General features: G+C 42.2%; 1 protein-coding gene across 5 annotated transcripts; it reads right to left on the bottom strand.

Moving 5' to 3' along the window:
- Nucleotides 1–4,699: 4,699 nt before the first annotated feature.
- On the bottom strand, nucleotides 4,700–11,893 carry LOC119291647 (polyadenylate-binding protein-interacting protein 7-like). 5 transcript variants are annotated; one of them, XM_037570442.1, is made up of 7 exons: nucleotides 11,789–11,893; nucleotides 9,418–10,074; nucleotides 9,260–9,339; nucleotides 7,247–7,640; nucleotides 7,085–7,152; nucleotides 5,961–6,085; nucleotides 4,700–5,262 (listed from the first exon to the last, which is right to left on the bottom strand). In XM_037570442.1, the coding sequence occupies exons 2-7, from the start codon at nucleotides 9,998–10,000 to the stop codon at nucleotides 4,986–4,988; spliced, it is 1,527 nt and encodes a 508-aa protein (XP_037426339.1). In that variant the 5' UTR covers nucleotides 10,001–10,074; nucleotides 11,789–11,893; the 3' UTR covers nucleotides 4,700–4,985. The 5 variants fall into 5 exon arrangements, with proteins under 5 accessions (XP_037426339.1, XP_037426342.1, XP_037426341.1 ...); XM_037570445.1 differs by having other exon boundaries at nucleotides 5,961–6,082; XM_037570444.1 differs by having other exon boundaries at nucleotides 7,247–7,637.
- Between the last annotated feature and the right edge of the window lie 416 nt (nucleotides 11,894–12,309).

Below are 12,309 nucleotides of genomic sequence, written 5' to 3'. Positions count from 1 at the left end.
GCCGAAGAAAACATGCGCGCCGGACTCGTCGTCATTGAAGCCTGGTTCAGGGGCTACTAAGGGAGTTCCGGACTAGGGGGTGTCCGGATAGCCAAACTATCATCATCGGCCGGACTCCAAGACTATGAAGATACAAGATTGAAGACTTCGTCCCGTGTCCGGATGGGACTTTCCTTGGCGTGGAAGGCAAGCTTGGCGATACGGATATGTAGATCTCCTACCATTGTAACCGACTCTGTGTAACCCTAGCCCTCTCCGGTGTCTATATAAACCGAATGGTTTTAGTCCATAGGACGAACAACAATCATACCATAGGCTAGCTTCTAGGGTTTAGCCTCCTTGATCTCGTGGTAGATGCACTCTTGTAACACACATCATCAATATTAATCAAGCAGGACGTGGGATTTTACCTCCATCAAGAGGGCCCGAACCTGGGTAAAACATCATGTCCCTTGTCTCCTGTTACCATCCGCCTAGACGCACAGTTCGGGACCCCCTACCCGAGATCCGCCGGTTTTGACACCGACACACGTGTATTACGATTTCCGGATAATACAATTATAGCATGAATAAAGACAATTATCATGAACAAGGAAATATAGTAATAATCATTTTATTATTGCGTCTAGGCATATTTCCAACAACCACCTCGTTGAGGTGATATCCTCCGTTGTGTCTTAATACACAAACTCTGGTGGCATGGAACAATCCTTGTACATGGGTTGCCAATATCCAATACAGGGACGACGACTAAGACTCATTTAGGTTGAATTTACACCCAAAAAATAGGATGCCATCCAATAGCTGATCGATGTCACCTCGGGAGGGTAACCCAAGCGAATAGGTGTGCACTCTGGGTGGCTCTCGCGAGGAACAGATCATTCCCTCAGAAAACCGCTCCCTTAGAATGCCACCATTAACCCCTATCCCTCCTTGTCAGCTATCAGACAGAAATTGCTATGCTATGGCAATGTTATCAGCTAGAAAAATGGTCATGTTGCCCCCTGTGCAAGGATTGCCATGTTGCAGCATAGAAGAATTGTGGTGCTACCTATTCAGTAATTGTCATGATGTGAGAAGAGCATTGTCATGGTGCGGGGAAAAGGGAGAATTGACATGCTACAAGATAGAGATTTGCCCTCCTACAGTATAGAGAATTGCCATGCTACAGTATATAGAATTCACATGCTACAAGATAGGGATTTGCCATCCTGCTGCTAGAGAATTGTTGGTACACTGTGAAAAGTTGTCATGTCATGTTTTTGAAAACAAAAATGGAGTTGCCATGCTATAAAAATATATAATTGCCATCTCTAAAAAACTATACGCATAATTTGCCATGCTATAGCACTGGCAATGTGTAAAAACTTTAAAACATGGAAACTTTGCCATGCTATAGCTGGCATGGTTGCCGTATACAAAAAGCCTAAAAAGTAGAATTTGACATGTTCTATATAACTACTTGCTCATGATAAAGAAAAATTAATAAAAGCATGGAAAAAATTAGGCGTTACTAAGGGTGGTTTTGCAGCGAACCATTCAGTGATTCTTAGTCATTCCCTTGGGAGGGTGATGAGAGCAAACACTTTGAGATTCACGCATAGGATTTGACATACCTAAGAGCATTCGCTCGAAATTGCTCGATATTTGATGACATATCAATAGCATTCAGGAAGAAAAATAGACAACATTTGGAACTAAAAATTATATTGAAAATGAGGATCTTGCTTTGGTATATGCTTAGGAAGTCATATTTACTAAGGATAACCTCCCTAGATGGAACTAGCTAGGGAGCTCAAACTATAGCTTTTATAATCATGGTGAGTCAATAGGCACTTTCTTCTATTGTCATTGTACAAGAGTTATCTGGCATATAGTTCCGGTGGCGTCCAAATTATACCCGCCCACGTAGAGTTCTAATATGCATGGTAATTGGATATTTTTTCAAAACTATGACGTATTTTGTAGCAATTTCGGAAACTATAGCACAGAATGAAAAAAATGCAAAACTATGACCCTGTCGGCCACGTGGAGGCCGAAAAGGTAGTTTTCGGCCAACTGTTGGCCGAAGTAGTGTTTTCGGTCGTGTCATGGCCGAAAAGTGCTTGAGCTGGCCGAAATGGCTGTTTTCGGTCTACACTAGGCCGAAAAGTACTTTTTGGTCTACTCTAGGCCGAAAAGTACTTTTTGGTCTACATTAGGCCGAGAAGAACGAGAGAGACTGAAAGGAGAGAAAGAAGAACAGCAGCGACACAGGAGGAAGAAGCCACCGCTCGGGCTTATCCAACCTTTTCGGCCTACGGGTGGCCGAAGTACACTTCGGCCTGGGCTGGGCCGAAAAGGGTCCATTTCGGCCACCAGCTGGCCGAAGCTACTATTTTCGGCCGGGCCACCACCGACAGCAACTCTTCGGCCCACCACAGCTCGTTTTCGGTCAACCGTGGGCCGACGTCCTCTTTTCGGCCGAAGGCTGGCCGAAGAGTCCCTTTTCGGCCCAAGCGAGGCCGACAGGGTCATAGTTTTGCATTTTTTTTCATTCTGTGATATAGTTTCCGAATTTGCTTCAAAAAAGGTGATAGTTTTGAAAAAAAATCTGGTAATTGGTAGACAGGGCTGCCTCATAGTTAGAGGGTTTTAGTTCTAGTCGGAGCAGCCACTTTTGTAGAAATAATATCACTTTTGACAAAATGAATAGTCATGCATATATCCGCTATGTTCATTCTCTATTCTTCAATGAAGAGAGGGCCATGAGCTGGTTATGGTGGTGTGTTTGCAATTGGAGAAGGTGGTCACACGGATCAGTTTATCCAACATGGATGGCACCATAGTCTTCGCATGAAGGCATCATGAGTTTTCTATGCAGCATCTTGAGAGTTTTATTTCCTTGGTATCTCCGGAGACTTCTTTTTCATATCAATTGGTGTCGCTTGTATGATTTTTGTTGTACGCGTCCTGATGCAAAAGACGAGAGCTTGAACGCTTTTATGCAATTTGTATTATCCAGATATGTTGCTAATAATCAATAGAAACTTCCATTTAGAAAGAATAGGTAATACAAGGGGTAATTTGTTTTATTTAGCTACTCCTAGTTGCTTTATTAGAGCATTGACAATTAGTAATGACTAGGACGGATGCATTTAGTAGTGACAGTTTTCTCAAGCTATATAGTTGAAGTTTTTTTTTCCTCAAAAAAAATTGTATGGGTTTTTGCCAATAAAATGATGTTTTGTCTTGTTCTACCATTTAATATTGATTTGCTAAAATTAATTTAGCTTAGTTTAAGTGATCAACATGTTGTCCGTATTAAGTGTAGTCCTACTCAATTTGTTTGTGCTGGATCCTAGCTTGCTAGAGTGCCACTTGCCTTACTCTTTTTACATAAATGTCTAGAGATAGCAAATATTTTATACCCAAGACCTTTTCTATCAATGCACATTTTTTATTTAATTTATTAGTAGTTGGCCTTGTGTGGTGATAACTATTTTGAATGATTTGGATGCAACTTCTTATCAGAGATATTTATATCTCATGTCTGTTGTCTTTAATTTATCGACAAAACCTCACTTGTGTTAACTATCGACCTACGTACATCGTCCTTCGAAATGAACCTCGCATTACTTCTGATCAGATGACTTTTCACTGTCAAACTTGAGTAGGGACATGTTACTCCAAAATTTCAGTCTACAACATTGACTTTTAAATTTTCATTTTACACGCTTGAGACAGACCAGACACGTGAATAGATTAAAACAGCATTGAACAATTTTATTTGTTATTTTTAGTATAATCTACTTCCTCCATCCCACAATATAAGACGTTTTGCAATATATGTTAGCTTACAAAAACGTCTTATATTATGGGATGGCGAAGTAGTAATTTTCTAACTACTCCCTCCTATCGGGTTTAAAAGTCTCACACATATCCCTAGATCGACAATTTGACTAATTTAATAAGAATTATATGTCACAGAAGTTATACCATTCAAAAATATAACATTTGAAGCTTCTAATAGTATATATTTTATGATAAATTATCCATGTTAGGTTGGTCCAATTATTTATCTAGGGATCGGGTGGGCCTTTTAAAGCGGAGTAGTAGGGCGTTGAGTTTTTTCCTATAGCTAGTTTTGTCCAACGTTAGGCATGTGAAGAGGTTAGAACAGCTTTTGACAATTTAGGGGGTGTTTGTTTCCAGGGACTTTTTGGTGTAGGGACTAGAAAAAGTCCCTAGCAAACCAAACAGGGTGGGACTTTTTGCTAAAAGTCCTTAGAAGCACCTCCTTGAGAGTCTTTTTCAAAAAGTCCCAGGGACTAGAAAAAGTCCTAGGACTAGAGAAACAAACACCACCTTAGTTTGTTGCTGACTTCTTCCTGTAGATACTTTAGCACGACGTATAGTTTATAAAATAAGCTTAGCATCATGTATCTAATGTGTTGCGTATTTACTGTAAGATGCTGGTACTAGAACCGTATTAATTGAGAAGCCATATGTAGCTAACCAAATTAGCCTAATGCACCACCTGTCTCTTCGCTTAGTTTAACTGTTGCAGAAATCCCCACAACCGTCCAGAAATACCTATCATTGAAATGGATATATCTAGATGTATTTTAGTCCTAGATAGATCCATTTTCATCCATTTTAATGACAAGTAATTTCGGACAGAGGGAGTAGCACACAAGCTGGGTGCAACACAAGGAAGGAACCAAACAACATATGTGCCTTTAAACGCAGCAGCATCGACACGTGCATGCGACATTTCCACTACTACTGTTGGACAACATATCGCCTAACTCCGCAAATTTTACAACGTATTTGCCGACAAAAAAGCCCTGATATACCAACATTACAACCAACTATTGTTGCTGTATCATCTCTATTCTGCTACTCATCTCTGCCATATACAGAAGTACAGGTCATTCTTTTTTTTTTTTTGTTGTTCATTTCATCTGATCGTGTCCACAAACACCTAGGCGGTCCCTGCTAGTTCACTGCAGCAGGACGCGGAAGAGGCCTGGCTGTGCCTGCGTGTACTGAAGGCCGTGCTCCAGGAGGTACTGCTCGATGGCGGCGGTCAACCTCGCAGGGGTACGGGGGTTAGAGATAATGATGGCCTGGAGCCGGCGGCCCGTGGAACGGGCAATCTTCCTCCGGTTGTTGAGTTCGTTGTTCAGGACGTGCATCGCCTCACTTGCATGAAGGCCACAAAGATCGATCGCGGGATTCTGCTCCTGGATGAGGCCTTGCAACTCTGGCATCTGGAATCTGGTGAAGGTAATCAAGAGAATATTAGCCAACAATTCTTTAGCATTTAGTAATCTAGAGCAGATAGATCATGATGTGAGAATCATTTCACAACAGAGCATCGTGGTTGATCCATTAGCGGGGTACTGGACTAGGATATAGTAGATGGGCAGTTACTGGCACTGATTTATTACTCCCTCTGTTCCTAAATATAAGCCTTTTTAGAGATTTTAATATGGACTACATACGGAGCAAAATGAGTAATAATATTAAGCAGTAGCACTGACTGACTCAAAAGGAGATATACAGGATACTCCATAATGGTACACAAAAGATCTGTCTGGTACTGTAGAATTTCAAGATCTTAAACTTGAAACTTCAATGCAAGCTACCCATACAAGTTGAATTATAATATGCAGAACATACTATTTTGAAAATATCTGAAAATTTCCTTATCCTAAACATCATTCAAATAAAACAGGTAGGTTTTCAGATAATAATAATGCATGCAAACCAAGTATGTTTAAAGAAAATCTTCTACTGTTCACTCGGATAAAAAGCCCAAGCACTGCATGCTCACCAAGAAGAAAGCCTGGTGTGGCATTTAGAATTATGCAAAATTATAGACAGAACAGTTTGTATGTGCAGATGTGTTCATTCTTACACAAGATAACATTATCGGAACATATAAATGCGACAGGGAGGAAATTAGTGCTGACCTCTGTTGATATATACTTTCTCTAGCCTTCTCCTGAGCTAATCTGCTTTGGATAGAGTACAGCTCCTTAATATTTAGTTCCTTTGCTAAAGGATTGCCACCAGTTAGAAAAGCTTGCCTATCCTGCTAAAAAAAATTGTGGACGGCAGCACTGTGAGCGAACATAACCACAAGTTGGGAAAACAGTGCTCGCAATACAAGAGATATTTTGAGAGGCTGCTATGAAGTGGTGTAAAAATCCGCACCAAAATCAGAGTATTTAAGATCCTGTGCAGTCCTTGAATACCAACAGAAAACATAAAATAAAATGTTCATAGGAAATTAGTCCATATAGCGTAGCTCACTAACAAGAACTCTCTTGCTGTCAAATATTAGTTGACAATGAGATGTAGTTTTACTGGCAGCGAGTTCATTTTAAAAGCCATGAACAACTATAGTTTCCAGGTCTAGGTCCCTGTAATTGTTACTACTCCCTCTGTTCCTAAATACTCCCTCCGTCCCATAATATAAGAACGTTTTTGCCACTACATTAGTGGCAAAACCGTTCTTATATTATGGGACGGAGGGAGTATTTGTCTTTCTAGAGATTTCATCAAGTGACTACATACGGAGCAAAATGAGTGAATCTACACTCTAAAATATGTCTATATACATCCTTATGTGGTAGTCCATTTGAAATCTCTAAAAAGACAAATACTCTCGCCGCAAAATCATGAACATTTTATTATGATACATACAGAGCAAAAGTGGGGTATAACTTCTGCTCCCGCCGCAGTCGGTCTCGTTGGTTAAATTTACGGTCAAACTTGGATCTCGGAAAGCGCGGGCGCACTACATTGTGGAATGGAGGGAGTATTTGGGAACGGAGGGAGTACATGGTAAGTGATGACCATCACCTCATACAGCAGTAGAATAAAAGATGCTACTAAAAAATATGGTAGTAATTAAATTATGTGTATTATCACAAGTATACAATGGCTACTTTATACAATGGCTACTTTCACTAACATAGAAATTACCATATATACTCTCTTGCGGATTAAAAAGACTACGCTACGGAAAATATCATTCACAATAATTATGGCTCAATTCCAACAATCTGGTTCCTCAGAGTAGTATATCTACCTGTTCAAGAAGTGCATGTCTTAGACTTGCAAAATCATGAACTTCATCCTTCTCCAAAAACATGTTAGCTGTCATAAGAAAATTCAAACAATGAGGCAACTAGGCATCCGTGCTGCCACAGGTTCAAGAAGAAAAACATGTATCATAATTCAAGAACACTACCCATAGCATCTGTGTCCAGCCAAGTTGATCCCGTTTGAACTCCAGCAATGTTTTGCAGTGTGTTGTTTGAGATCATATCATGATTACCGTTGTATGAGCCAGCCAACAGATGAGAGCCTCTGCTTGAACCAAGACTAGTAACAGGCAAATTAGTTGTCTTGTACCTCCCCCTCGGAGAATCTAGGGATAAGCGTTCCCTGCCAGCTGAAGGTGAAATTATATCATCTGTGAGTATGGCTGAATGAGATCTGTATGGACTGTTCGGCAGACCAAAAGCCTCTTTGTTATAGTTGGCAAGACCATTTTGAGCATATGATACTGGTGATGGGGGACTTGAATGTCCAAATGACAGTGACCTGAGATTCTGATTGAGTCGTCCATCAACTTTATTCTGCTATTGAACATATAGTGGTATCAAACAAGTGTTTCAAGTAGATTTCATGCAGGTAAACAGATTGTAGCTATTGCCATCAAATATTCCAAAGTAACCAATAAAAAAATAATCAGAAAATATGGCATATCCAGTTTTGTTAACCCACAGGCAGATCAGATACTTTGTGGATGACAGACATTTGACCACAAAACGTAAGGTCACAAAGTATATTTGTTAACTAAGGTGGTTGGATTGAATAAAATAGCAGATTTTATCAGGAGATTGACCTCATAAGAAAACAATTAAACTATGTTCCGTACATTCTAACGTAATACACTTAACTTGATTGGTTTGAACTAATAGAGCGTGATACCTGAAACGGAGAATTAACACTGCTATATAGTTATTGATACAAAATAGGAGTTATAAGTCAGTTTCTTCTATAATGGAATGGCTCCACAGATAATCAGAGTGATCTGTCATAATCACTGTAAATACAAGTCATCCTAGTTTGTGGGCTTCATAGGAAGTCCAACGAAATGCAAGTAATCCTATGAGACCCACCACAACATGTTTCGTGAGACTGATGCATCAATTGCACAGATAAATAGCTGTCTAACAACATGATATTTTCTTTTTTATCAGTGGCTTGCAGTCTTGTACACCAAGTGAAAGTACCTATTAATTGTTGCAACTGAGAACATAAGAATTCACCAAGTTTTACATTGCGTTCATATCATTACTCAAATAACTCATACGATACGTAGTCTCACAATATATACTCGTACTCGTTTTATATATAGCTCAGTTCGGATACCATGGCAGACTAGTTTCTGTTGTAGGACGGTGTTTAGTTGCTTGCCACAATTTACCACACATGAGTTAGGCATGTTTGACTTTCTTAGGCCAGTGTTCGGATCTTTTCCAACTTGTAGCACACTACACCATTACAGCACCGTACCTCACATGCCATAAATATAATTTCTTGCCAAATCTTGCCACTGGCAGGAGTGGCTAACAGATGGCCATGACACAGATTGTTGGTCGCCAAACAATTTGCATAAAAAGATGGCAACAGATAGAAGAAACCAATAAGGTCAGAGACACATGAGATCCCTATTGCTTGTAATCCATTACAACATCAAATTGAATATGCATTCCTAACTAGGGAGTGAAAGTCCTAGGCTCCTAGCTGTAGAAACCAAAGGTCGATAAGGAACTAAGAATGGCAATACATGCAAAACTTGACGAGTAAAAGCATAAGCGCGGGCGACATCAACCTGCATGCACGTGGCCGGTGAGAGGGGGGGGGGGGTGATCTTGCTAAAAGTTCCATGTTTTTTATAACAGACATCTTAGCTGGTATTAAACCTCTGCATGGTTGATGTAAACTGTAAAACTATACAATGCATGTACCTCATGACCATTTTTAAAACATATCAAGACTTTTGCTGCTCTAACATATGAGAAACACACCAGTAAGCTTACAGATGTGAAAATAGGGACCTGGTTAGTTACATATCATTTATTTTTCTTTTATGTTGGTTGTGTACCTAGGCTTAGGGACAGTTGGTGCCTCGGAAGATTGTAATTTCAAAACAATTTGAGATGTATAGGATGATGCATTAATGAAGACAGACCTCCAGCTGAGTCATGATGTCCATACTTGACCTAAAGCTACGCCGGTTTCTGTAATAAGCATCAGACTGCAGTGGGGATCCTGAAATTGCAAGGGGAAAGATTAGGGTTAACAGAACCACCTTCAGTATAGAATATCACACTCATCAAATAAATGTACCAATGCTAGAATCTCCATTGTAGTGACTAGCATCCCTTCTGTTTGTACCATATTGTCCACCGTTTCTTACTGTCTTTACCCATGGAGCAGCAGTTGGACTCATAGTACTAGCAGTGGGACTCATAATAGTAGCTTGCGGCTGTTCTTGGCCAGGAAATTCAAACTTCCCTCGTGTACTTCGCGTGTCCCTAACAAATGGAGAAGCATGGTGCTGCATTCTTGATGTCTGGTTTGGAGAAAATAGTGAAGCACCAAAGCCATCATTCACTGACAAGCCCGTGAGTGAAAGACTGTCAGGTCCAGGAGTCTCATCTTGGCCAAGAACGTTGAAATCAGGAGTGATATCATCTGGAAGCTGTTGTTGCCAATACCGATGTGCTTCTTCATCAGGGTTGCTTGGTACAGACTCTGGTTGGTCTGCGCTGATTTCCTTGGAGGACTCTGAGACAGGAATCTTGGTTGTGTCCGATCTGTTTGAAGCATCACTCACAGATCTAAGGCATGAAGGAACAAATTCTACCGCATTAGGATTTAACGAAGTCGTCCTGTTTATCAAACTAATTTTCCTTTCTTCAATGGACATCTTGCTAATGAGCAGACGCAGCAATTCTGCAGATTCAGAATTTGACACAAGTGTCTCGGGAGATTCTTCTAGTCCTATCAGATAGAATCGTGAAAGGTAGAGTTAGATTTGAGACACAGCAAAATTAACAAAGACACAAAGTGTTTTGGAAGAAATACAAAATGATCTTAAGGGCCACAATTATGTGGAACTCAAAACGTATCCACCAAATCATGATGAAGAAACCTCAGGGTACCAACTTCTGAGAGTGTGGTTTGCACACACACAAAAAACGCATTGCACATATACGCAACACAATATCTGTTGTCTTTCTAATTAGATATCTCAGTTCAACTGGATAGATGAAGATGGGCTGGTATTCGTATAAAATATGGAAGTCGACATGGAAATCAGACTGTTCTACGAAGTACAATTGGTACACTTTCTAGTATCGACTGAGGATAATAAGTTATGAAACATTTATGACATATCAAACTCTGCCATGTGAGGCTGCAAATGGTTAGCAAAATCAAGCAATCAGAAATTAAACAAAATAACTATCCAATAAGCTGTAAATCCAACATAGCAAGCAAAATGCACGGGCAGGGACTGAGACGTGTACAAAAAGCTCTATTTAACATAGAAATTGGCTCCTTCCCCTTTTGCTGTGGACAAAAAGTGGAAATGCTTGCCTGCGAATGATTCTTAGAAGTTCACACCCGAGACAACGAAGCCGACACACCAAGGTTCCACTTGAGAACAAGCAAAAGGGAACAAAACAACAGACTCGCTGACAACAGAGAGAAACTAAGCTACTGAGCTAAGCATCTCAAACCATTCCTAGTCACTCCGCAATGGATTTCATAATATGCATGGAGAAAGAACAAAATGCACACATTTGATACTTTTGGAAACAGAAGTACCAGAGCACAGAAGCATTTCTCGCGAGGGGTTAAATTACGAGCAACAAGTCCAGTAAAAGGAAAAGGCTAACAATTATAATCACTAAATAGCTGCAAACATTTCTAACCATAAGGCAGATGATAATAAGCAGGATACTTGACGAATCGCAATAGAAAAACAATGAAACATCCACAACCAGAAACCAGTGGGATTCCCCACCACCATCGCATCCAGAAGCATCTAGAACTAAGCTAGAAAAGGCTAAGGACATCAGTTCATTCAGTTCCAACCCGCAGCTCAGCGATTCCCATCGAACTGATGTGGTGCTTCCATGAGGAAATCGAAGCAAGCGAGTAACAAATAACAATAGCAAGTCGAGCGCAACAGCAAGCACTGAAGCAACTAAATTCAGCAGGCTTTAACCCGCAAGCGGGCTGTACCAGACGCACGCACGCACACCTACCGAATCCAATCCAATCATTATAATACCAGCTCGCCGCAGCTTAAAAAAACCTACACGGGCACTTAACAGCTTGAAAACGAACGAAATCGAGCGCGGAAACAGCTGAATTCAGCAGCTCCGCCACTGAGCCCACAAAACCCCACGCGCGAATCGAGCGCTCGAAGCGCAGGTCAATGCAATCGACGAGCGTCCAGAAGGATCTAGCAGTGTCGGGGGGGCCCTCAGCTCCGACGAGATCGACGGAACTGACGGCGCGCGGCGGAGGCCCGGCCCGTGACGTACCTACGTGCAGACACGCGACGGCGCTCGTCGTCCACCCCCCGCGTGCTAAGCTGGCGCCGCCACCTAAAACCACCGCGGCGCCGCGGCGCGCGTCCGCGGCGGCCGTAATTGCTGGAGACTCCGACGAATCCAGAAGCTTCCAGAAGGATTGGAGATCTCACCTTCGCTCGCCTCCCCTTGCTTCTCCGCCTCTTCCCTCTTCCTCTCGCACTCGCAATAATTTTGCAGTGATTTTTTCCGGCCCTCTCTCCCTATCACTCTTGTTCGCTGTGTTGACTCGCAGCCTTATATTATTCGGGGACGCGATAATGTCCCACGGGCGCGCCCCGACCGTCCGATCCGCGGGCGGGCGCGCATCGGGCCGTCCGTGGCGCAGATCGAGCGCGCCTCCGGAGCCACCGAGCCGGGTTTGGGTGACACGCGGGGCCCGCGCGAGGAATGGCGTCTGCTGTGCCGTGTCTGTTTGTCCCGTGAGGGGAGCCGCGGGCCCGGCCGCCGATTTGACGGGTCCGGGGTTGGTAGCGGGCGTGTGCCGCTGGGAGGTGGGGCCGGGTGCCGGGGCGGCCCCGCGTGTCAGCGTGTGGGAAAAGTTGCGTGCGGGCTGGTGTGGTAGCCCTTTGTATTTATTTTTTCTGGTTGGAGTCGAGTCACGTCTCCCTGGAGGTGTGAGGGGGCGAACAGT

This window comes from Triticum dicoccoides, chromosome 4B (assembly GCF_002162155.2).
Source record: "Triticum dicoccoides isolate Atlit2015 ecotype Zavitan chromosome 4B, WEW_v2.0, whole genome shotgun sequence".
NCBI lineage: Eukaryota > Viridiplantae > Streptophyta > Magnoliopsida > Poales > Poaceae > Triticum > Triticum dicoccoides.
The sequence above is the reverse complement of the archived record's forward strand: the minus strand, read 5'-3'. Positions and strand labels throughout refer to the sequence as shown.